The following is a 23,693-nucleotide window of genomic DNA, read 5'->3' as shown; positions in this document are numbered from 1 at the left end:
CCTCACAGGCGATGGGTCTGTTGGGAAAGACAAAGGCACTGAATACCCAGCTCTCTAATTTGTTTTTCCTCCATAGTCTCTACCAGCAAGTTAACGTTACATTTCCATTCAGTTATTTCTCCTTTTTGTGTTGCTTTGTGCCCTGTTTCTTTCCACTTTTCATTCTATTTAACACTCCTACTGAAAACTGCATGTCTCCGGAATCATACGCTTGGCTTTTAAAGATAAGCCGATCTGTAGCTACTTAGGTAGAGCCTATCTCAAATAACGTGCATTTGCAATACAAAAATACATATATATAAATCGGCAAATACATAGAATTGGCAGAATCTTGCGTTTATTTAAAAGTTTTACACAGGCCTGTCTGCTGCTGCATGTATACTTCTGCTTTGCTATCTGTGCAATTATGATTATATAGATAAGTGTATGTATGTGTAAATATATATAGAGAGAGAGGAACTGAGAAGAGACTAATCTTAAGCTATTATTTCATCAGGGGCTGAAGGCTGCATAGTAAGTTTAAAAAGGAAAAAAAACAAGAAGAAATGAGCTGTTGGATTCATCTTTCCAGTCCCCCCTTTCCCCTCGTCGGAGTTTCTGTCTGAGCAATATGGCAAAGTTTGTGACTCCGTCTGGAGAGCCCCACAGCGCAGGCTGGTTTTAATAAAGCTTCTCCCCTAAGTCTGTAATTAAACGATATCACAGAGCCTTAAATGCATCTGCTGGAAAAGTCAGAAGGCTAAAACATCCTGTTAAAGGGAGGAGAGTGTTGCCGATGTTAGAGACGCTCAGTGTGGAACCGCTCCAGAAAAGCTGTTTTAAACCCGCTTGAGCGCGGTTCATTGTAGGAAGAGGTGTAGGCTGGTAAGGGTGCTCCTGCTTCCAGTTTTGAAGACGCAAAATATAGTTTGAAGAGAAGCTCGTTGTGCTCAGGGAGATGTAGGTGTGTGTGTATATGTGTATGTACATGTGTGGGGGTCTGAAATCTCTGCGTGCAGTATATATGGGGGGTTAAGTATTGAATTATTCTATATGAGTTGTATGGGCAGTGGTCCAGAGAGAGCAATTGTTTATGTGTCAGTGCTAAAGGGTAAAACTGCAGGGAAAGAAAAGTTGAAATTAATAGATGTATTTTCTTTGCAAAGCCTGAGAAGCAGAAATAAGCACTATGAAGTGGTGATAAGTAATTAGATATTTTATCTCTTTCTTCTCTTGGGTCATTTTTGTTGACATCAGAAGCATAACTAAGGAAATGTATTTCAAAAGTATATTGCTTTCAATCTGATGATGCCCCCTAGACAGATAAAGATAAAAATGATATGCAAAAGAACCCATGGACTATTGAATTTAGTCATCCCTTTGGAAGGATTCCCTATCAGAGTACCCTAATTTCCATGTAATAAGTTATGGCTCTTTTAACTTGTGATGCTTTTAAAGTACCTGAGACACCTGAGAGTAAAAGTTTTATTCTTTCTCTAACTTCTCAATCATTAGGAATATGGATTATACAGTTGTAATTTCTAAGCTCCTCTATATGGAAGATACCTACCACATTTTCTAGCCATGTTGAACCTGTTGGGCAAATGAAGATGAAAAGTCTGTTTCCGATGATCAAGCAGGTTTGTGGACTTGTGAGATAAAGACTTGATCTGCTAAGTAAAAGGGGGTGGCTTTGTCATGCAGGGGGATTTCGGGCTGTAACTGCACTTCAGGTTTGAAGCACTCAAGTCTTTACCCCAACTAGAGTCAGCAATTTTTCCCCATTTTTCCCAGGAGCAGAGGAAACGGCCTCAAGTTGCGCAGGGGAGGTTGAGGTTGGATGTGGGGAGCAAGTTCTTCCCCAAAGGGCTGTGGGGCATTGGAACAGGCTGCCCAGGGCAGTGTTGGAGTCACCATCCCTGGAGGGTTGCACAGACGGACATGAGGTTCTCAGGACATGGGGCAGTGCCAGGGCTGGGTTATGGTTGGACTAGATGAACTTGAGGATCTTTTCCAACCAAAATGATTCTGTGATGCAACTGGTCCACTTCAGACCAAGGTGGCATCTCTGTGTGGTGTGGAGAGGTGATCTCCAAGGTTGAGTTACGGCTTATCAGCCGAGGTGTGCTAAGTGGTTGGACGTGCCCTTATCCCTGTTGTAACCTGGTCCTTTATGTGTGATCCATGGTTTACCTGACATCCAGAAGGGCCAGGAACACACGGCTGGTAGGTACTAAGTCATCGTCATTTGGTTGTTGCACATGTACATCCAGGTACAGGATTCACTTTCGGTCCTTTCCTCACCTCATCCTATTCCTGATGCTGATGCTCCTTGATCCCCTTTCCATCCCCTTTCTCCACTCACGCTGCCTCTCTGCGACGGGGCTTAAAAAGTGATTAGTAATATCACCCTCGTTTGCTTCTCACCGCATCACTTTTTATTACTGAGGCAGAATGGTTGCTTCACCTTTTGATTATTCGCAACAAGCAAGAACTCTAACGATGGCTGAAAACATGGAGGGGTTGAGCAGACGTGGAGATGAGGTTCTCGGTGACATGGGGCAGTGCCAGGGTGGGTTATGGTTGGACTCAATGATCTTGAGGGTCTTTTGCAACCAAAACAATTCTATGATTCAGCAACATGAGCCAAGTGATTTCTTCTGGGGTCAGGATGTGGATTTGCATTATCACCAACTCAACTTGTAGGAGTTTAGGAGGAAGAGGGGTGGTCTGGGTCGTCTTCTTTGTTTTCTGATCTCTATGCCTATGGAATTCTTCTTGAAACTGTGACTGAGATGAACCCGAAACACTCATCAATAGGAAAACAAATGAAAAAGAAAGACGCCTGTTTTTTAATTCTTACCATTTTTAGATTGATTTTGTTTGAGTCTGACTCACTCTTTCATGTTTATGAGGCCATATTGTACATCCGTAGAGTTGTCACGTTCGGCTATGGTGCTGTGTGCATAAACCTAATAGAAACTTTTCTTTTAGGAAATATATTAAAGGAACAAATCATGAAACCATAGACTTTTTTTTTTTTTCCTTATTCATGCCTGATCTGCACCAATATTTCTTCTTTTTAATGGCTGGAGGGAATAAATGGGATTATTCTGTTGTGGCTCCTACTCCAGTCATGAGTTTTGAATGTCTAAGGGAGAGCCTATAGAAGATGTGGCAGACTGGAAAAGTATATTCTCCCACTTTCTTCGTTAGTTTTGCTTTTAAAAATAGTAAAGTTGGTAACAACCGATCATGTTCTAGACGCTGCTGCCTTTGTTGTTCCCTCCTTCAGTTTGGGCCACACCTGCCTGTCTTTTTATGCATCTGTGCACAATCCAAACATCATCCAGTTGTTTATCTTGGGCGATATCGTTCTTGTTTTAAATGGAAAAAAATCTAATTTAGTACATGGACACATCCCCTTCCCAGAACTGAAGTGATTCCACTAATCTGAAATGAAATGGTGGGAAAGCGTCCCAAGAACTGACCCCTCCACAAGCCTTGGTCTGGATTAACTCGTGTCAGGGGGGTGAAAAAAGGCATCGATGAGCTTTTCTCTGCATAAATTTCTCTGTATTCATTAGGAACAGAGTCAGACCGCGATACCCGTTTGTGTTCTATCAGTGCTGGCATTGCACATCCTAGTAGAATTTGCATCCCTGGAGGGGTTGAACAGACGGAGATGAGGTTCTCAGGGACATGGGGCAGTGCCAGTGTCAGTTATGATTGGACTCAATGATCTTGAGGGTCTTTTCCAACCAAAATGATTCTATGACTCTATAATCAAGGCAGCGTTGGAGACACACAAAGGAAAGGTTTGTGTTGCCGCATCTCTGAGGTTACAACCGTCCCCCATTGAGAGTTTTAGCAGGGACTAAAAATTCCTAGAAGATGGAACACATATTCACCTAAAATGTGTCCTTTGGGGTCACAGGTGATGTGTGCTGGCACAGGAACGTAAGGAAACCTCTTCTTATCTTTCCAGCTGTACTGAGATAAAGAGAAGACTAATTATTGATGCTGAGAATCTGGCTCTTCAGGGTGTAAGAATAAACTCCTAGATATTTTTGCAGTACAATCAGACTTATGACTGCACATGGTGAAGTGCAAATTCCATCTTTTTGAATACGGTTTCCATGTCAGGATTGCTCCATCACAGTGCTTTAATATATATATTTTCAAATGCAAATGGTGATTTGGGGCATTTTAGTTGATGGTGTTTTGCCCAGAAAGCTTCGCTCTCAGAAGTGAAGGTGCTTTCTGTAGTAGGACTGCTTTAAATTGTCTCGTACATGACACCTAAAATCTATCTATTCTGAAAATGTATTTCTTCAGAAGAATGAATTTGGCATAATAATGAATTTGAAATCATAATAAATTATTCACAGCATATAAGCGCTGTTCACAGTATTAGTTAGAGGAAAAAGATAAAGTGCAGTGGTCTGAAATGATTCACACAGGCTGAGTTAGGACAAGTATTCAGATCCCGATTCCCGGTGCAGTTTTTACAATGCAGGAAAATAAGATTCATGGGCAAAACACAAAATAAAACTGCTGCAGCATCCTTCCTACCCATGAAGTTGCATTATCTGCCTCGCTACATTTCCCATCGTTGTACTTCTATTTTTCCCTATTTTTGGTACTTGAAAAAAAATTGAGAGTTGTAAGAAGAGAATGTGAACAAACTGAGCACAATTTACAACACGCGCAGCTGTGAAACTAGGAGTTTATATCAGCAAAAACATAATCGTATTTTGTAAGATTGCTGCTGAATGATATCTCATGGTTCTCAGTATCTATTTCCACCTATTCATCTTCCCAATGGGAATCCTCATGGAGGTTTGTCACACCTTAGGGGGAAATAAACACAAACACGAGGCTTTATTTACCGGACGACGTGAAAATACAAAGTAGAAGAATGGCTGTCCCTGTTGCTGGTAGAAACATCCTTGTAACCCAATACATGTGTGGGTTTTGCCATCCCTAACAACGCCACAAGCTTTGCATTGACCCTGTGATCCTGTTATTGTAACTGAACTAATAAGAACTAATAAGAACTCCTTGCTGTATTTTGAGAGATAGTTAAGAGTTAATGAGGCTAACAGCTTCCTGGCTGTGTGCATGTGGTGTGTTGCTTTAGCAAATAATAAGATTTGGAATGTTATCACCGTAGCCCATCACCGTGCGCTTTCGAACCGGGAAGATGTGACACCAGAAATCTGACATCAGCTGCAGCGGTGCTGGCTGGCAGGGCAGCTGGGATTGCGGGGGATGAAAAGCCTGTTCTATCAGCCCATCCATTATAGATCCTTAATTAGTCTAATTCCCATGAGATCATAAATGGGAGTCTCCCCATCCTTGCTGTAATTTTATGCACGTTTCAGAGGGGAGGTCCTCTTCCAATGCATAACGTCATAGGAGATCTCAGAATCACAGATGGGTTTGGGTTGGAGGGACCTTCAAAGCTCATCCAGTGCCCCCCCTGCCATGAGCAGGGACATCTTCAGCAGCTCAGGGTGCTCAGAGCCCCGTCCAGCCTGGCCTGGGATGTCTCCAGGGATGGTTCAGCCACCACCTCTCTGGCCAACCTGGGCCAGGCTCTCACCACCCTCAGGGCAACAATTTTTTCCTCATGTCCGGCCTGAATCTCCCTCCTTTAGTTTAAAACCATCACCCCTTGTTGTATCACAACAGGCCCTGCTCAAATGTCTGTCCCATCTTTCTTACCAGCCCCTTTTAAGTTCACAATAAGGTCTCCCTGCAGCTTCTCTTCCCCAGCTGAACACCCCAACTCTCTCAGCCTGTCCTCCCAGCAGAGCTGTTCCAGCCTCGGGTCATTCCTGGGGCTCCTCTGGCCCCTCTCCAGCAGGTCCATGTGTGTCCTGTGCTGAGGACCCAGAGCTGGACCAGCACTGCAGGGGGGTCTCAAGATGCAGGGAAGTACAATCTGCATCAGCTTATACCATCAAAAATTATTTCACCTGTGTGTTTGCAAGGACAAAGTCATCTGTAGTGTCACCATTAGCACTACCGGGCATTTTGTGTCCCGCATTGCAGGATGGAAAAGCTCTACAGCCTCAGTAACATCATCCTGGGCTGTTCCAGCCATGATTCATGAGCTTGGTAAGCAGTGTGTCTACTCAACACGTTCTCCTGTTCTGCTTACATGTCTGAAGACAGTTTTGTCTCACTCTGAAAAGCTGGTCCTTTAATCTGATCATCCATAACTGAGACTCATAGTGCACTTCAGACTTTCCACAACTCCATCTTACACAATTCTGTTTACAGAACCAAACACTGCTTCTAATGTACTACATATCATCTGTACAAAGTAATTATAGGATAATGAAACCCACACACATATAGAATCATAGAATCATTTGGGCTGGAAGAGACCCTCAGGATTAACATAAAATGATGTGTACCATGGCCATAAAATAGTTTTCCCACTGGCAATGCAGCCCTTATATGTTTATGCTGTATTTTAGAGTAACTCTCCTCACTTTTTTAGGCTAATAATTATTTGTGTTTTATAAGGATCACTCCATGCCCAGAAACCAGCTGTCTGGGCAGAAGATATCATCTGTCGGTAATTCCTTATTTCGGTTTTTAAGATCAGGGGTTGAAAAAGATGTCATACCCAAATGGAACTACACAAAGAATTAGTTTAATTTGGAAGAACATAACTCCTGGTGTCGGAAATTGTTGAGGACGTTGAAGCAAATGCCCTCACTCTTCAGAGAAGAGGGATGTGATCCTTAATAGGGGTACAGCATCCAATTCGTCCCGATTTGCTGCCTCCAGTAGCACAGCATTGTTGCTCAGGACTGTTATGATGCAAATCCATTTTCCTCATTAGCTTGGACTAGACCATGGATGCCAAATGAGGTGAACGGTCAGAGGTAATTCAGATACCTGCTTTTCAGCTGTATTTACTCTGGAAGCTCTTTCTGTTTTCCCCAAACACATTCCGCAACCATCTCACCTTGTAAAACGAGCCCACTGATCCCCATCTCAACCCTTCAGAGAAACAGTGGTGGCTACTGAAATTCTGGTGTAATTTCCCTCCCATAATTATCTTCAAAGACACGTGGTAAATTTGCCGTCATTTCTTCTTCCGTGGCTCTGGCTCCGTAGACAAGTTGTGCACTTGCTAATGGGCAGAGCCTGCAGCACAGCTGGTTCTCTGATTGCTTTTTCGTGCCTCCCTACATAACGATGTTAGTGTGCCCCAATTGAGTTAAGATTTTCTGCCAACTTACTAATGAATGTGATTAGGTTGGATCTGACTGTAGCTTAATGTCACCTGGCGTGATTTGTAATCTAGATCTCAAAAGTTCACTGGCAGCTATTTATATACAGGATCGTTGCGTTCCTGTGCAAATCGCTAACGCAGCAGCACGGACACAGCTACGTCGGGTGCCACATCCATGGCCTGAAAGCTGCCAAGCTTTCCTTTGTGATGTTGCGTAGAATCAGAATCATTTGGTTGGAAAAGACCCTCAAGATCATGGAGTCCAACCATTAACCCACCCCTGTCCCTGCCCCATGTCCCTGAGAACCTCATGTCCGTCTGTCCAACCCTCCAGGGATGGTGACTCCAGCACTGCCCTGGGCAGCCTGTTCCAATGCCCCACAGCCCTTTGGGGAAGAAATTGTTCCCCAGATCCAACCTCAACCTCCCCTGGTGCAACTTGAGGCCGTTTCCTCTGCTCCTGGCGCTTGTTCCTGGGGAGCAGAGCCCGACCCCCCCTGGCTCCAAGCTCCTTTCAGGCAGTTCAGAGATCAGAAGGTCTCCCCTCAATGAGGGGCCCAAAACTGCCCCCAGGATTGGCGGTTTGGCCTCCCCAGGTCCCAGCACAGGGACGGTCACTGCCCTGGGCCTGCTGGCCACACCAGTGCCGGTACCAGCCAGGATGCTGGTGGCCTCTTGGCCACCTGGGCACACGTTGGCTCATGTTCACCGCTGTCACCAACACCCCCAGGTCCTTTTCCGACGGGCACTTTCCAGCGTGCCTGTGGTCAGTGAGAAGGTAAAGTAATCGCCACTCTTAATATATGTCTACTTGCTTACCTGGGTGTCTTAGAGTGACTTGCATTGTGCATACTCTTGTCTCATAATTTCCACGTGACTGAGAATGGTTAAAACCCAACCCAGCTCAATAGCATCTCAGGTCAGTTTTGTGTTCTACATGAAAATCAGGAGGGATCCCGTTATGTTTTCTGTAAGTTACTTGCACGCATGGTAAGAAAATATCATCTATTTGCATGATCTGATCCCTTAATGGATAAATGTTGGGAGCTGAATTAGCTATGGTAACCGAAATCTCCTCGGAGGTCCCTGTGGGTCAGATGGATGACTACCAGAGGTTCTAGCGCATCTTTTTACTGGAGGTCAATATATTATTTCTCTCCCTGGGGCTCTCAAACCAACGTCTTTCCCCACTTCTCAATCCCCTTTGCAGAGCAACAAGTATTCATTACAACAGGCTGATAAGCAACAAGAATCTTCAAAGGAGGCTTCATATTTACTTACTCGTTGCTCCTAATTTTGTCATGGCCCCAGGCTTATCGGGTTTTCCTCAGAAGAGGGAAGGAAGAGGCCGAGATGGGCTTACTGCAGAATATAGTTACTCCCTAGTCAGTAAGGAACTGAAACATTTAGAAAATATGACGACATACTTAGTGACTGTGGCTTTTTCCTCAAACCAGGACTGTAAAATTGTGGTCAAATGTTTTCCTGATTTATTGAGGAACTTTTTGGGGTTGTTTGGGTATATGTTATGTTCTCGCTTCTAGGCCTGTTGCTCATGTATGTGCAGCAACAGCTGCTCTTTGCTTCTGTTTCCTTAGAAAATTCCCCTCTTTTACTTGCACTCATATTCTATGGGGTGTGAGTCGACTTTCACCACTGGTGAATTTGGCTCTTCCTGAAACACAGAGCAGCTTCCTTAATTAACCCAATGTTGGCCCATCCAGATTCTGAAGTTGGGCAATAAGGTAGATGGAAATGATCTTGAATCTACATTCTTCTCCATCTGATGTGTTTCAGGACCGTATCTTTGACAGCATTGGGTACAGGGCTAAAAGGTGGAAAGGATGTTTAAGTGATGAACTTGGTGTTGACTGGGATAGAGATACTTAATGCTCCGCCACAGATTTCTGGGGTAACGGTGTCTTATTTCTGACTGTAAAATGGAAGAGGTCTAGAGGTGTGAAGAGAGCAGCAATATCCATGAAACTGCATTTCCCAAGTACTTGCAAGGACACACAGGCTGTGGAATGTGACCATCCTACAACTGGTGTTTGAACTGGACCTCCTGGCCCTTTTTCCACGTTTATTAAAAGGAAAACCAACTGCTGCAGAGAGGACAAACCGGAATCGCTCATCAGCCCTTCACTGTAGACGCCACAGTGTTGCGATGCCTAAGGTGTCCATGGCAGGACATCTAAACTTGGCCCTACATTCTTCTGGAGGCAGCGGCTCCATCAAGCCCCAATACTCTGGGACATCCCCAGACGGACCCTGGAGTTACCATCTCTTAGATGGGTATTTTCGTTTGACTCAATGTATTTTTTGGAGTAACCCGTAATTTAACTGACTTGTCCTACCCTCATCCACATACCGGCAACTAATCAGTCACTCGAACGCTAATGAAAGATCACACCATCTGTCTGCTTATTTAATGGAGTGTCGGCACATGGCAAATAGGAAGTAATTGGATTGACAGACACAGAGCCAGTAATTAGACCGTTTTGTATCAGATTGGGAAAAGCAGAGAAGCGGAGAGGTGTAGCAAAGTCAATCCGATCGTGTCTGCTGTTGTAAGCTCACCAAACTCACCTCTTAGAAACTGCTGGATGGAGTCGTTCCTCGCTGCCGTCAGCTCCAAAGCCACCCTTGCATTCGTGTTACAAACCGTTATAATGCAATCTAATATTAAAAAAATCAGTTTGCATAAAGATGATGCCCATTTATAAAGCTGTCACCACAGCTACTCTATTAATAGAGCCATTTTAAAGATTTATAGTCAGCATATGTTACTTTTTACAGGGGCCAGATTGAGAGCTGTGGGGTTTGAGCACGAAGAATGTGCCACCAGATCAGATTTTAAAATAATATGAATAATAAGGTCATTTTTACGAAGCTGTTGTGCTGAGTAGAGAATGTGAAGTTGGGGAGGGGTTATCATTCCATTTCAGTGGTGGTCAACAAACTGAATGTGATACGACATTAAAGGAAATAGGATTTAATAATTCGAAAAGCCAAAGTTAGTGAACTCCATATTTCAGTTCACTTTGTGTAATAGGATGATATTATATGATGGTTTCGTTAACATCTTTATAGATGGATGATACTGAAGTGTTTTTTAATGTAACCCTACAGTATTTCTATGCAATAGGCAGGAATTAATTTAGAATTGACTGTCAAGATCGTTTAAAATTATAATGCTTTTTAAGCATGACAGCATGTATTTTCTACCTTGCCCAATACCGACCCCATCAGTAGTAGTGAAATTGTGTTACATGTAGCATCATGGAAAGTAAAGCATTACCTTTACTTTTATAGTAAGTTGGAAAGAGAAGAAGTGATGGGATCCTACAGGTTTGACTTCATCTCATGGTCAGAGCTGGGCAGAAAGTGCCTCGAAACGTACACGTGCCCTGGGTTCACGTCAAATAAATACATCGCCCAACTTCTAGAGGGAGATTGATTGACCAGGGTTAGTACATTTATCCTCTGGCTTCTGCGGGATTTGATTTAAATTACAAGTGTATCGACAGCGGGTAATTTAGTTCGGTGGTCATTTTGGATTATCGTCTCCATCATGAAGCAATCTTGTAACTTGGAGGCAAGTTGCGGGTTTTGCTCAACGTTGGGCCAGTTTGGGGCTAGAAGCTTTTTACAGTTTCTTCTTCCCTCGATGTGCACAATTGGGGTTTGTTGGCATTTTAATGCTACCGTACCCTTCTGCAGTATTGAGGATCTCTTGCTTTGCAAACATTAATTGCTTGTTGCAATAATAGGGAAATTGAGGCTCTTTATACCCAAACAACCCCCAAATTTCCTCAATAAATTAGGGAAATATTTGACCACATGTTTTCTGCTTGCAGGTTCGCATTGTAAAGAACCTGTACTTTGCTCTAAAGGATTAAAAGGAGGTTCAGAGCATATAGAGAATAAAGCCACTTTATATTTGTTCTCAAAATGAACTCGGAGCCCTCATACCGTAGTTGGGAGTCTGTAGGGGGCGAAAACCCATCTCTTAACAAATACGCTGCGGGAGGTCTTTAGGATCTGAACAAAGCTCTGGTTGTTCAGATTTGATCTGAAAGACCCCGGTGAAGATGTGGATCAAAGTGAATTTGTCTGCCGTAGGGGCATGAAAGGGCAACGCCAAGGAATGGCCAAGAGCCACAGCCCATACGTTGCTGTTACATCCCATACTGCACTGTAGGCACTGAAGCCGCCGTTCTCCACTTTACACCGAGGTGCTCTCAGGGAGAAGGTGTGAATATATATTGTAGATCTCTTTGATGAGATGTATGACTTGCATAATAAATAAATTGCTCCAAAGCCTCAGATCCCTCTGGTATTTTTGTGGGCTCGGAGCTCAGAAGGAAATGAAGATGCCAAACAATGGCTGCGTTTTGGTGGTAGAAGACAGGCAAGTTTTCTCTTTATTGTTAGTAAGCATTGCATTCTCATGCTTGTTACATGCTTCTAATGCTTAAAATGTGCTCTTTGGGGTGTGTTTTGGGTTGATGCTGAGAGTCATGTCAGAATTCCACTGTGTCCCTGCCATGTTTTCACCCATCATTAGGGTTCTTGCTTGCTGTTTGTTGCAAATAATCAAAATGTGAAGCAACCATTCTGCCTCAGTAATAAAAAGTGATGCGGTGAGAAGCAAACGAGGGTGATATTACTAATCACTTTTTAAGCCCCGTCGCAGAGAGGCAGCGTGAGTGGAAAAAGGGGATGGAAAGGGGATCAAGGAGCATCAGCATCAGGAATAGGATGAGGTGAGGAAAGGACTGAAAGTGAATCCTGTACCTGGATGTACATGTGCAACAACCAAATGACGATGATTTAGTACCTACCAGCCCTGTGTTCCTGGCCCTTCTGGATGTCAGGTAAACCATGGATCACACGTAAATGTCCAGGTTACAACAGGGATAAGGGCACGTCCAACCACTTACCGCACCTCGGCTGATAAGCTGTAACTCAACCTTGGAGATCACCTCTCCACACCACACAGAGACGCCACCTTGGTCTGAAGTGGACCAGTTGCATCATAGAATCATTTTGGTTGGAAAAGACCCTCAAGATCATCGAGTCCAACCATAACCCACCCTTGGCACTGCCCCATGTCCTGAGAACCTCATGTCCGTCTGTCCAACCCTCCAGGGATGGTGACTCCAACACTGCCCTGGGCAGCCTGTTCCAATGCCCCACAGCCCTTTGGGGAAGAAATTGTTCCCCACATCCAACCTCAACCTCCCCTGGCGCAACTTGAGGCCGTTTCCTCTGCTCCTGGCGCTTGTTCCTGGGGAGCAGAGCCCAACCCCCTCCATGCCCCAACCTCTTTTTATATAGTTGTAGAAATCCCCCAAACCTCCACCAGCAACTGCAGCCACAGCTCCCGCTCGTGTTGCTTTCCCTGTAGCACTCATGATTTGTATTTCGGGTGCGTCCTCATTAACAGAACGAGCTGCTGTGATTCACGCTTGAGTTACTCTTCTGTTTTTTTGTGCCTTCAAAGAGAAGCAGCTGCACCACATCTGCTCGCAGAGGGAGCTGCTCCCGAGTCTTCCAGACGTATAAATGCTATATGCAGATTTGCAGTGCTGGTAATTGCTCCGTTTCATCTGCAGAAAGGGAAATAACATCTTTGCACGAGTGGCGTCTAGAGGTGGAAGAGGAATAAAGTTAGATTTTTGCTGCTCTAGACTCATAGGCCAGTGGATTGCTTTTTAACTGTGTAGGCTAACGCCTTTACAAATTTACAACTAGGCTCAAAACCTACCCATTTCCTATTTCTTAAGTAACATGGCCGCATTTCGGTGGTCTGTACAGTAAATTTTGCCATGTTTTGCCCAGGACTGTGATGTCGATATGCTTTTCATAGCCTTCGTTTCACAGTAACAACTCCAAGTTATGCTGCTTTGTTCCTTTGAAACCCAGTTTCTCCGGGAGGGTCACAAAACTCTGGGTTGTTCCTCTCTCAGATTTACCATTTTTGGTTATTAGCTGAGGCTGGGCAGCGGATGGAAACGCAGCTGATTCCTCAAGCTCATTTGTGCCCTCAAAGAGATGAGAAGACAGAGACCATGAGATGTGACCATCATTCCAACCACCGCAACAGAAACCTTCCATTGCCTTGGTCTTGGTGATGTTTGCAATGCGTTAATTACCCCGTGCCAGCTTCATCAAGGAAATAATTACTCCTGTAGATGACATTTACCTCTGACAAGATGAAAATGAAAAGCGAGAACAAGGTTTTGCAGCTGTACTTCCACATCACCTCTACTCAGCTGGGTTGGAGTAGAAGGATTCATGCCCACGCGGTTGGGTATTTATGAAGATTCGGCTACAACAGCAACGCCAAAAGCAAATTAAAGCAGTTTTGAGGCCACGAGGAAGGGAATGGAAATGTGGGGTGCTGTTCAAATTACGCAGCTGGAAAGGTTATAATTAGGATGGTAAAATTTGCCTCCAAGGTTTGACCTCCTCAAGAAAAATCCATCGCGGTTCTGCTGACGTTCTCATGGTTCCAGCCCGATGAGAAGCATCTGAGCTGTAGGGTATGAGATACGCATTTCGATACATTATGAAGCTTTAGATCTAATTAGTTCTGGCTCCTCATCTTGTCATCCGAATCCCAGCCAATATTCCCCTGCGGAGACATCAGTTGCACCAAGTCGGAAAGTCGTGTAGGTGATAGCTGAGCATTAAATATACAATATTTTTAGCACGAGATGATAGCTAAATTATAATTCATTTTTTTTCTGAGTGTGTGTGGCATTTGTAGCAGCTCGGAGGCAACAAAATCCTTAGTTTTTATTTAGACCTGCCTGGAAAGGAGGTATTTCTTACCTCAGTCACATGGATGAGCAGCTAGAAATAATCTTTAAAGCTTGTATTTTTTAGCTACTGTTAAAATAAAGAAGTTGTGGACTATTTCGTCTCCAACACTAAAGGTGTCAGCTCAGTGGGGACACGCTCGGGAGCCTTTACATTAACCAAAAAGCTCTATCAAGTAGTGGAGCTTTCTTTGCTCGGGGGTTTCTCTGTGTATAGGGGAGGGACTGAAGTGATGGGGACTGACGGTGTCATCGGCCCCTTTGCCCCAAACAGCCCATCAAACTCACCTTGGTGGTGCAGTTAAAACTTAATATTTTACTGAAAAATGCCCCAAATTTGGTGCTTTCTGTTAAGGGTAATCATTTGCCATAGCTGTTACCTTCCTGGATCTTTTCTATGCTATATAATATTTCAAAATAGCAGAAAATTAATGCTATTTGTCTCATATTTGATGCGGGTTTTTTTCTGGGTTTGTTAAGATTTTAAATGCACTTAGTGTAGCTGAATCTCTATTGAGTGTCCCAGAGCTGTTTACACTTTTTTTAATGATAACTATAATTTTATTCACATTTTGGGTGACCTAGAGAAAAGCTTAAACCTTTAGTCATGCTGTTGTCCCCTGCACACAGCTCCCTTTGGACTTGCTTCATACGGAAGCAGCTCTGTTATCTTGCGTGTAGCCGCAATATTTATCAGCAGCGTGTTCCTCAGTGAAATAATATAGAATAGAATAGAATAGAATAGAATAGAATAGAATAGAATAGAATAGAATAGAATAGAATAGAATAGAATAGAATAGAATAGAATAGAATAGAATAGAATAGAATAGAATAGAATAGAATAGAATAGAATAGAATAGAATAGAATAGAATAGAATAGAATCCTGATAAGCTGATAAGGTAACAAAGTAATTTTCTGTGGTCAAGTTTTTTATGCAAAACAGTGTGTTTTCTATTACTTTAGTACTTATTTGATTGATCGTCAGTAACAATCAATCTCTGGTCTATGTGCTGCAGTGATTTTTTTTAAATTTGATTTTATTTGTTGTATTTGGTATGTGTGTAATGGTTAATATTTTTTGGTATGGGAGCATCAGTAGGTCTCACTTTGACAGAGAGGGAGGAATGGGAGGATAGACTAGACTGTGGGATGGTTGAGAAGTAGGTTTTATTCCAACTAGATCGTTAAGTGAGCTGAATATACTGAAATAATTGCTCAAGAGCAGCAGTACCACTTTGGTTGCACATAGTTACTGAAATCGCCTCTTTGCTGGGCAGTGTTATCGCAAGGGTGGTAAATTATGGATCAGAGCTGTATCTTCTTGGCTATCAAAGAGCTTGGCAGGAGAACATCATCTTGCTGTCCCTTCTGAGCCTGCACCTCGAATCCAATGGTTTTGGGCCCCTCAGGCCAAGAAAGCCCTTGAGGTGCTGGAGCGAGTTGAGAGAAGGGAACGGAGCTGGGGAAGGGGCTGGAGAAGGAGGTTGAGGTTGGATGTGGGGAACAATTTCTTCCCCAAAGGGCTGTGGGGCATTGGAACAGGCTGCCCAGGGCAGTGCTGGAGTCACCATCCCTGGAGGGTTGGACAGATGGACATGAGGTTCTCAGGGACATGGGGTAGAGATCGACTTGGCAGTGTTGGGTTATGGTTGGACTCAATGATCTTGAGGGTCTTTTCCAACCAAAATGAATCTATGATTCTGTTGACCCTCTCCCAGAACAGCCACTGTTGGGCTGGGCTTTCTGGATGGGGAATGAACAACCGGGGATCTTCCAGCTTTCTCTCTTAGTTTGAACGTGTCTTCAAACCTTCAAGAACTTGTAATCTTGGATATTTTAGCTCTAATTGCACCAAGTCTGAACAAGCGGTTCGGCATTTTCCATTCTGTCGGTAATCAGTATCCGGTTCAAAGAATTTCTGATGTTTGCTCAGTATTTCCGTACTTTGTGTAAGCTCAGCAAAAGCTTCATTCCAGGTATTTGGGTGGTTTATGACTGAGATAGAGGGAAAAGAACAGTTTAGGATCATACACAAATGAACCAAACTGAAATGTAAATTTGGGCTGAATGTCTGTAACAATTTTCTTAATAAGCTTTCGGAATATTTTAATTTTTTGCTGTCAATTCGTTTTTTTGAGGAGGGAATTTCAGACAGTATTATCATCATCATTAAAAAAGGAGTGGTTAATGTTCTGCTCTTTCAATGACATGTCTTCAGCTCCATTTAATGATCTTTTTGAAGACATATGATAACAAGAAGACAGAAGAAAGCCTAGGGAAGGTGAGAGCTGTAGCTTTCTAAATCAATCATATATCATTTTTACATTTTATGTTCTTTATTGCATATTTTACACCTAGCTAAGACAGTCCTCATAGCCAATTAAGTTGTGAATTAGAATGAATTAAATTTTATGAAATGGTTTGCTTTTTTTTCCCTTTTTTTTAAAAAATCCAAATGACTGTCATTTTTAAAAAGAGACTTCGTGTTACTGAAGGTGCTTTTCTGTCTAAGGGGAATGCTTAATTGCAGCCGCAAATCACCCCAAATGCTTTCACGGGAGGAGAAAACAAGTGAAAAAACGTGCATCATTTTGAAAATGCGGGTTCTGAATTCAGGATAAGATGCAGATGTCTATATTTTATTTTGTTTTCCATTTGATCACTTCAAGAAGTTCATCCTGGCCAGATATCTCATCAAATTATCCTTCAGAGCAGCGACTTCCCTACAAGCCTTTTTAGGATTGTGGGTAATTCCCCACAATATTTCACAGAATCACAGAATCCCAGAATGTCAAGGGTTGGAAGGGCCCTGGAAAGCTCATCCAGTGCAATCCCCCCATGGAGCAGGAACACCCAGATGAGGTTCCACAGGAAGGTGTCCAGGCGGGTTGGAATGTCTGCACAGAAGGAGACTCCACAACCCCCCTGGGCAGCCTGGGCCAGGCTCTGCCACCCTCACCAGGAAGAAGTTCCTTCTCAAATTTAAGCGGAACCTCCTGTGTTCCAGTTTGAACCCATTACCCCTTGTTCTACCATTGGTTGTCACCGAGTAGAGCCTGGCTCCATCCTCCTGACACTCCCCCTTTATATATCTGTAACCATGAATGAGTCCCCCCTCAGTGTCCTCTTCTCCAGCTCCAGAGCCCCAGCTCCCTCAGCCTTTCCTCACACGGGAGATGCTCCACTCCCTTCAGCATCTTTGCTGCCCTGCGCTGGACTCTCTCCAGCAGTTCCCTGTCCTGCTGGAACTGAGGGGCCACAGCTGGACACAAGATTCCAGGTGTGGTCTCCCCAGGGCAGAGCAGAGGGGCAGGAGAACCTCTCTGACCTACTGACCCCCCCTTCTAACCCACCCCAGGTCCCATTGGCTTCCTGGCCACAAGGGCCCAGTGCTGGCTCATGGTCACCCTGCTGTCCCCAGGACCCCCAGGTCCCTTTCCCCTATGCTGCTCTCTAATAGGTCATTCCCCATCTTACAGTTTACAGTGATTCTTATCCAGAATCTGCTTACACACCTCATTCTGCATTTTTTTATTCAGATAAAGCATTTTTTGCATTTTGCAGGTGTGCCATACACAGTGATTATGTTAAATAAGTGTAATTTTGCAGCACCGGGGGAATTTTCTATCCACGTGGCTCATTCTCTCACATGTAGAGAATCCACCCCACGGCATGTTAACCTGGGTAGTTTTTCCTTCAGCTTTTGTGTGGCGGTGAGAGGTGGTTTTAAATGCGGTTGTTGATGCCGTTTCAGAAACTCCACTGAATTACACCTGAATGGCTCTTTTTCCAGTAGAATAATCAGGGCAAATGGGAAGGGAATCGAAGCTGTTCCTCCAAGGCCCTTCTTTGCGATCCCATCTTGCAGTGACCTATATCTCAGATTTCACTGTTTGGAGAGTAAAAAGAAAATAAGAGGGTATAAAAAGGCTCAGTGACACAGCCTTTCACCATCGCAATGGGTTTTCATTGAGGTTTTTTTGGCCATTTGGATTTATGCATATGCAGGTACGTCTGAAACCCATTTAAAGAATCAGGGCCAGACCTTCCCTGGTGCTCCGCGTTATTCAAATGCCAAGAAGTTTTCTCCACTTTGATTTTCACACGTTTTCTATGAGTGTGTCATTGCCTAAAATGTGATTTCTTACCGTGTTCACACACAGCCATAAATGTTCATCTCTGGGATAACCACGGGTCAAATTGCTTTTTTGACATCTTAATAGCTACATGGATAGTTTGTATGACTAAAATTGGAACATTTGTGGAAAGTACTCGTGGAAGGTTTTTTTAGATGCTGTTGAACGTTTTTTCTTTATAAAGACTGAATAATGTGTGAATAAGTATTTGATATTTGAATAAATAAATAGCACAGTATGTGATTGTGAATGTATCTGGATGTTTCTGCCAAGTAGAAAATAGAAAATACCTGTTAGGTCTTTAATGCCACCCGATACTTCTTATTTCTAAAACTTCATTTTCAGTTCCTTGTCATTTGGCTCGTCTTTCATTGCCAACTGAGGCTAAATATTGTTTTAGAAAAATGTGTCTGAAATGCTTGTTCTTTCTGAGAATGAGGAGAAGAAGCACATCGTACATGTTGGCAAATTCGTGTGACCTTTTCTTTGGCTGGGAATTTGCATCTTCACATTTCTCAGCGAGAAGAGCTGTTGTGTGAAGGGTGCGCCTTTTGCCATTCCCCTGAAAATACCCCAACATTTGCATTACTTTTACATCTTTGAAGAAATTAAGTCCTCAGACTCTCTGAAGAGGCTTCTGGTTGGTAGAAGTTGAAGTTCCTGGTGGGCACAATTCTGCCCATAGCGATCCAGGAGCAAGCCAAGGACAAGAACGTTGCAAAGGTGCCAAGGACTCCACTCATGATGGTTTTTGGGCTTCCATAGCTGTTGGGTTCCATCTCCCTGGAGGAGGACGCTTCCTGAGAGAAGCACCAAGAAGAGCGGAGAAATGTAAAACAAACGAGACTGGGAACCAAGGAGGATCAGAGAACCAGTGGCCAAATTCCCACAAACAGGAGCCATAAGAAGAAAGGAGAAGGCAGGAAGAAGGAATCTTGGAAGCAGTGCTGACGGCCCCTTTGTAGAAGCATCTCACTTGGTGTCACAGTGACTCACGCAGGTGACAATTGGCTGCTGGTGCACGTTACTCCAGTCACGCTGCAGAGAGTTGCAAGTCCCAGAGCTGTGACATTTGCTGTGCGAGCGCCAACCATCCTGTTCTGAGGACAAGACAAGGATCTGCTGATGAGAGCGATAGTGTGTCAATGTGTAATTAAAAATGATGCTGCAACGTCTTGCAGAGCAAGCCCAACCAAGGTGACCCAAGTGACTCCAATTCTTGCTTTTCCAAACTTATAAGTGTTTGACTTTCATAGACTCATAGAAACATTTTTGATTGGAAAAGACTCTCAAGATCATCGAGTCCAACGATTAACCCACCCCTGGCACTGCCCCATGTCCCTGAGAACCTCATCTCCATCTGTCCAACCCTCCAGGGATGGTGACTCCAGCACTGCCCTGGGCAGCCTGTTCCAATGCCCCACAGCCCTTTGGGGAAGAAATTGTTCCCCACATCCAACCTCAACCTCCTCTGGCGCAACTTGAGGCCATTTCTTTATGTCCCTGTCTCCCCTCAGCTCCTGTTCTCCAGCTGAACCCCCCAGGTCCCTCAGCCGCTCCCATCACACTTGTGCTTCAGCCCCTTAGATTAATCTGTTCTTACTGGCATCCTGAATAATCCTTCCGATACAGAACACGTAGGGTGCATCACTGTGGCAACGTAACGTGCTCCAAGGATTCTTGGTGCAAATCTGCTGTACCTCTTTATCTGAAACCTGGTGATGCTTGGGCACCTTGGTCATCTGCTCCGTGGGGTTTTCCTCTTGGTGGGTGAAGGTTGGAGCTGCACGGTGGCTGCCTCAGGTGCTCGTTTTGCAGAGCAGATGTGGGACTTACTGGTGAAGATACAGTGAGGGGGTCCTTGAACCACAGCAGATCACGGAAAACTGGATCCCAGTTGTCCTTGTTTTAGGCTGCACTAAGCGGTAATGTATTATACCATTGTAATATCAAATTTCTGAACTCTTAGGGCTGTTCCCTCCTCAAAGAGATGCTCTGACATCCATCCTACACTTTTCTTTACTTCTTTTTCCTTTGGTAGAGATCTTTTGATTAAATGAACACTTCAGAAATGGTCCGTTTTTCATAACCATTATCATTTAATCAAGCTATCCGTGAACATTCAAACTTGAGGTCTCTCATCCATATCCTCTAGTCCTCCATGCCTTGCACAGTTTCATTCTTAATAACTTTCTCCTGCTTAAATCTGCTTTCCTAAGCTCTTGACCATTTGTTCTTCATCACAAGTGTTGCTGAGCACTCATAATGACTTGCAGAGTCCTTGCTCTGTGCAGCTTTCTCGTAATCTGATTACTTTATGGTTTGTATCAAGTAAAATTGCGGTACATTTTTTATCCTTACCAGTATTAATTGAACCACTGTTGTCTTGTCTACACCAAGAAATTAAAGCCTATTAGAACACGTCAACCACCAGGACTCAATTCTCTAATCAAGGTTAAGTTTGCTGGAGATTAAGTTGTGGGTCTTTCGGAGGGATCTGAAATGGCGATTAATGGCAGGTACAGGGAATCAAAACTCCTTGATTACACCTTTCACCAGCGCTGACCTTTCCTACAGCCTCACACAAGTAATTTAGTCGCTGGTTTAGGAAACACTTAGAAACTCCATCAAGCTATTGTGGGATAAGCAGTTGCCGTAGGTCAGCACATCTGAGCCTTAATAGTTAATGTGGCCGTTCTCCCTCGAAAAGTTTTCTTCCATTTCTGTTGATTTAGCCATTTTTCAGCGTGTGCTGGATTTTATTAAGAGTTTAAAAGTCGTTCCCTTCACTTCACTGGAAGTTGCTCGTTTCAAAGCTGCTGTGCCTCTCCCACCTAGAAGAAGTGCCATGGTATTTCACTGCATGGTGCAGGTATTTTAAGAGTTAATTCACATTTTCTTTTGAGAGTTCTATCTGTCACAAGCGCCGTGTAAATAAACTTAGCAAGAAAGAGTGGAGAACACTGCAGATTTATTGGCAGACATGAGAAGAGACAGTAAGTTAGTTTAATAAGGTCCCATCAACCTTGACAACGTTCCCTTAAGGATGTCGGTGGTTGTCACTCCAAGCTGGTGACATTAGACCTATTATTTCAGAGGTAAGCTGGGTGGTGGTCTCTCTGCTGTCTTCCCACATGACTCTGTGCTTTCTCTGTTTGATAAAACCGATTCACATTATCGATCCGTGAAAGCCAGGGAATAAAACTGCCATCCCTTGCACTTCTCACCATGCAGCGTCTCTCTTTGGAGACGTAATCTGCAAATTTAACCGTGAACGGGTCTCCCTGTGGAAGCAATAACTGGATCAGCCCAAATGTGTCACTCTAGACTGATGGAGTCAACATCACGGAGGCTTTAGGGAGCAAATTGTTGAGATTTGAATGAAATCGTGCTGCCAAAATTGACAGGAGCTGCTCAGTCAGTTATCCGAAAGGGGCTGAAAATTACGGACGCTTAAGCAAACCTCATTGAAGTGTTTCGGCAAATGTTTAGTGGTGAGCACCTCTGATAGACACTGACCGTGCTGGAGCTGGTAGAGGTGCCTCAACTGGAAAAAACAACGTCTTTTCTAGCGAAGAAGAGATGGATTTTAGGGTGCAGAGGGTGTATTGGGAGATCCAAGGTCAAACACTTGCTTCTGCTGCCGCTGTGTGAAATTTCTGCCTTTTGGACAGCATGTCTCAATCCATTATGACTCCTGATACTCAATTCCTAATCATTTTGATACATCCCATTTTGAAAGTAAGCGTAATTTCTAGAAGAAACTCCTGTGTGTTGAACAGATGGCATCGCTGAGCTAAAGATACTTTGCAGGAGGACATGGCAAATGTTTTGTGTTAAAACATTCCCAGAATGGGCACGCTGTTCTGCGTATGCAGGAATGGGATCCTAGCATGAAACAATAACACATAATAAAAATATAGTATAATACAGACATACATAATGCAGTATGGTATCAGCATCATGCATATGCATTGCCTTTTTTCAGTTATATCTCTAGACTTTAAGCTGTAATGTCTTTCTGTTCAGTTTGGGGATGGGGAGCTCACCTGTGGGAATCGAGCGGCCAACACCAAAATGAAGTTTGTCTTTTCAAAGGCATTTCTGCCATCCTGAATATTTTTCATGGGGGTTTTATTTTTAAAAAGACACCTTTCCAGCATGTCTCAAATAGAGCAGTCAGTGATTTTTGGACTGATAAACACAAATTGTTCCCAGGTTGTGGATTTTCACCAGTTCCCCATTTTATCTGCTCTTCAGCTGTTGAGTCTTCTTCTCACCAGCTGTTGGCATTTTATGTTTTGGGGTTTTGAATACCACCTTACAGACCTTTTCTATTCGTCGTGGTTTCACTACATCGCATCCTTCCCCTCCTGTTTTCCAGATTTATCCAGGAGATCGAGCACGCCATGGAGCTTGGCCCAACCAAGCAGTGTCCGCTCCGCGAGTTCCTCACCATGTACATCAAGAACATCTTCCTCAATCAGGTCCTGGCTGAGATCAATAAAGAGATCGAAGGCGTCACGAAGGCATCTGATCCCCTGAAGATATTGGCTAATGCAGATACCATGAAGATCCTCGGTGTGCAGCGGCCTCTTCTGCAGGTAGGAGCTGAGTGAAGTGCAGTGTGTCACTCGTTGTCCATGTCTAACCATGACCTGGCTGTACATCCACTGAGGAAAGTCAGAGGAGGCCATGAAGATGATCCGAGGCTGGAACAGCTCTGCTGGGGACAGGCTGAGAGAGTTGGGGCGTTCAGCTGGAGAACAGAAGCTCCGGGGAGACCTTAGAGCAGCCTCCAGTACTGAAAGGTGACCTGCAGGAGAGATGGGAAGGAGTTTTTACAAGGGCATGTAGTGATAGGACAAGGTGTAATGGCTTGAAACTGAAAGAGATTTAGATTAAATATTAAGAAGAAATGCTTTATTGTGAGGGTGGTGAGACACTGGAACAGGCTGCCCAGAGAAGCTGTGGATGCCCCATCCTAGAAGTGTTCAAGGCCGGATTGGACGGGGCTCTGAGCAACCTGGCCTGGTGGAAGGTGTCCCTGTCCATGGCAGGGGGTTAGAACTCCAGTGTCACTGCTGGTGTAGTCTTTCCTCTGCCGGTCTCTGTATGCAGGTTGGTAGGCGTACGTACATTAAGCACTCTTATGTTTTGCTTGTGCCAGAAGAGGGTGGTGAAACACTGGCCCAGGTTGGCCAGAGAGGTGGTGGATGAACCATCCCTGGAGACATCCCAGGCCAGGCTGGACGGGGCTCTGAGCAACCTGAGCTGGTGAAGATGTCCCTGCTCATGGCAGGGGGGGAACTGGGGGAGCTCTGAATGTCCCTTTCAACACAGACTGTTACAGAATCACACACTGGTTGGGGTTGAATGGACCTCTGGAGAACACCCAGCCCAACCCACCTGCTAAAGCAGGTTCACCAGAGCAGATCACACAGAAAGGTGTCCAGGTGGGTTTGAATGTCTCAGAGAAGGAGACTCCA

General features: G+C 44.1%; 1 protein-coding gene across 2 annotated transcripts in view; it reads left to right on the top strand.

The window, feature by feature from the left end:
• EXOC4 (exocyst complex component 4) overlaps positions 1-23,693 on the top strand; it is a 422,037-nt gene that overhangs the window by 282,475 nt on the left and 115,869 nt on the right. The window contains exon 11 of one of the 2 annotated variants that reach the window (XM_082075021.1): positions 22,589-22,808. In XM_082075021.1, the coding sequence (XP_081931147.1) occupies positions 22,589-22,808 (220 nt within the window). Of the gene's footprint in view, positions 1-1,494; positions 1,601-22,588; positions 22,809-23,693 lie in introns of those variants that run through there. The other variant, XM_082075022.1, reaches the window with a different exon arrangement.

Source organism: Streptopelia decaocto (genome assembly GCF_964273445.1).
Source record: "Streptopelia decaocto genome assembly, chromosome: 1".
NCBI lineage: Eukaryota > Metazoa > Chordata > Aves > Columbiformes > Columbidae > Streptopelia > Streptopelia decaocto.
The sequence above is the reverse complement of the archived record's forward strand: the minus strand, read 5'-3'. Positions and strand labels throughout refer to the sequence as shown.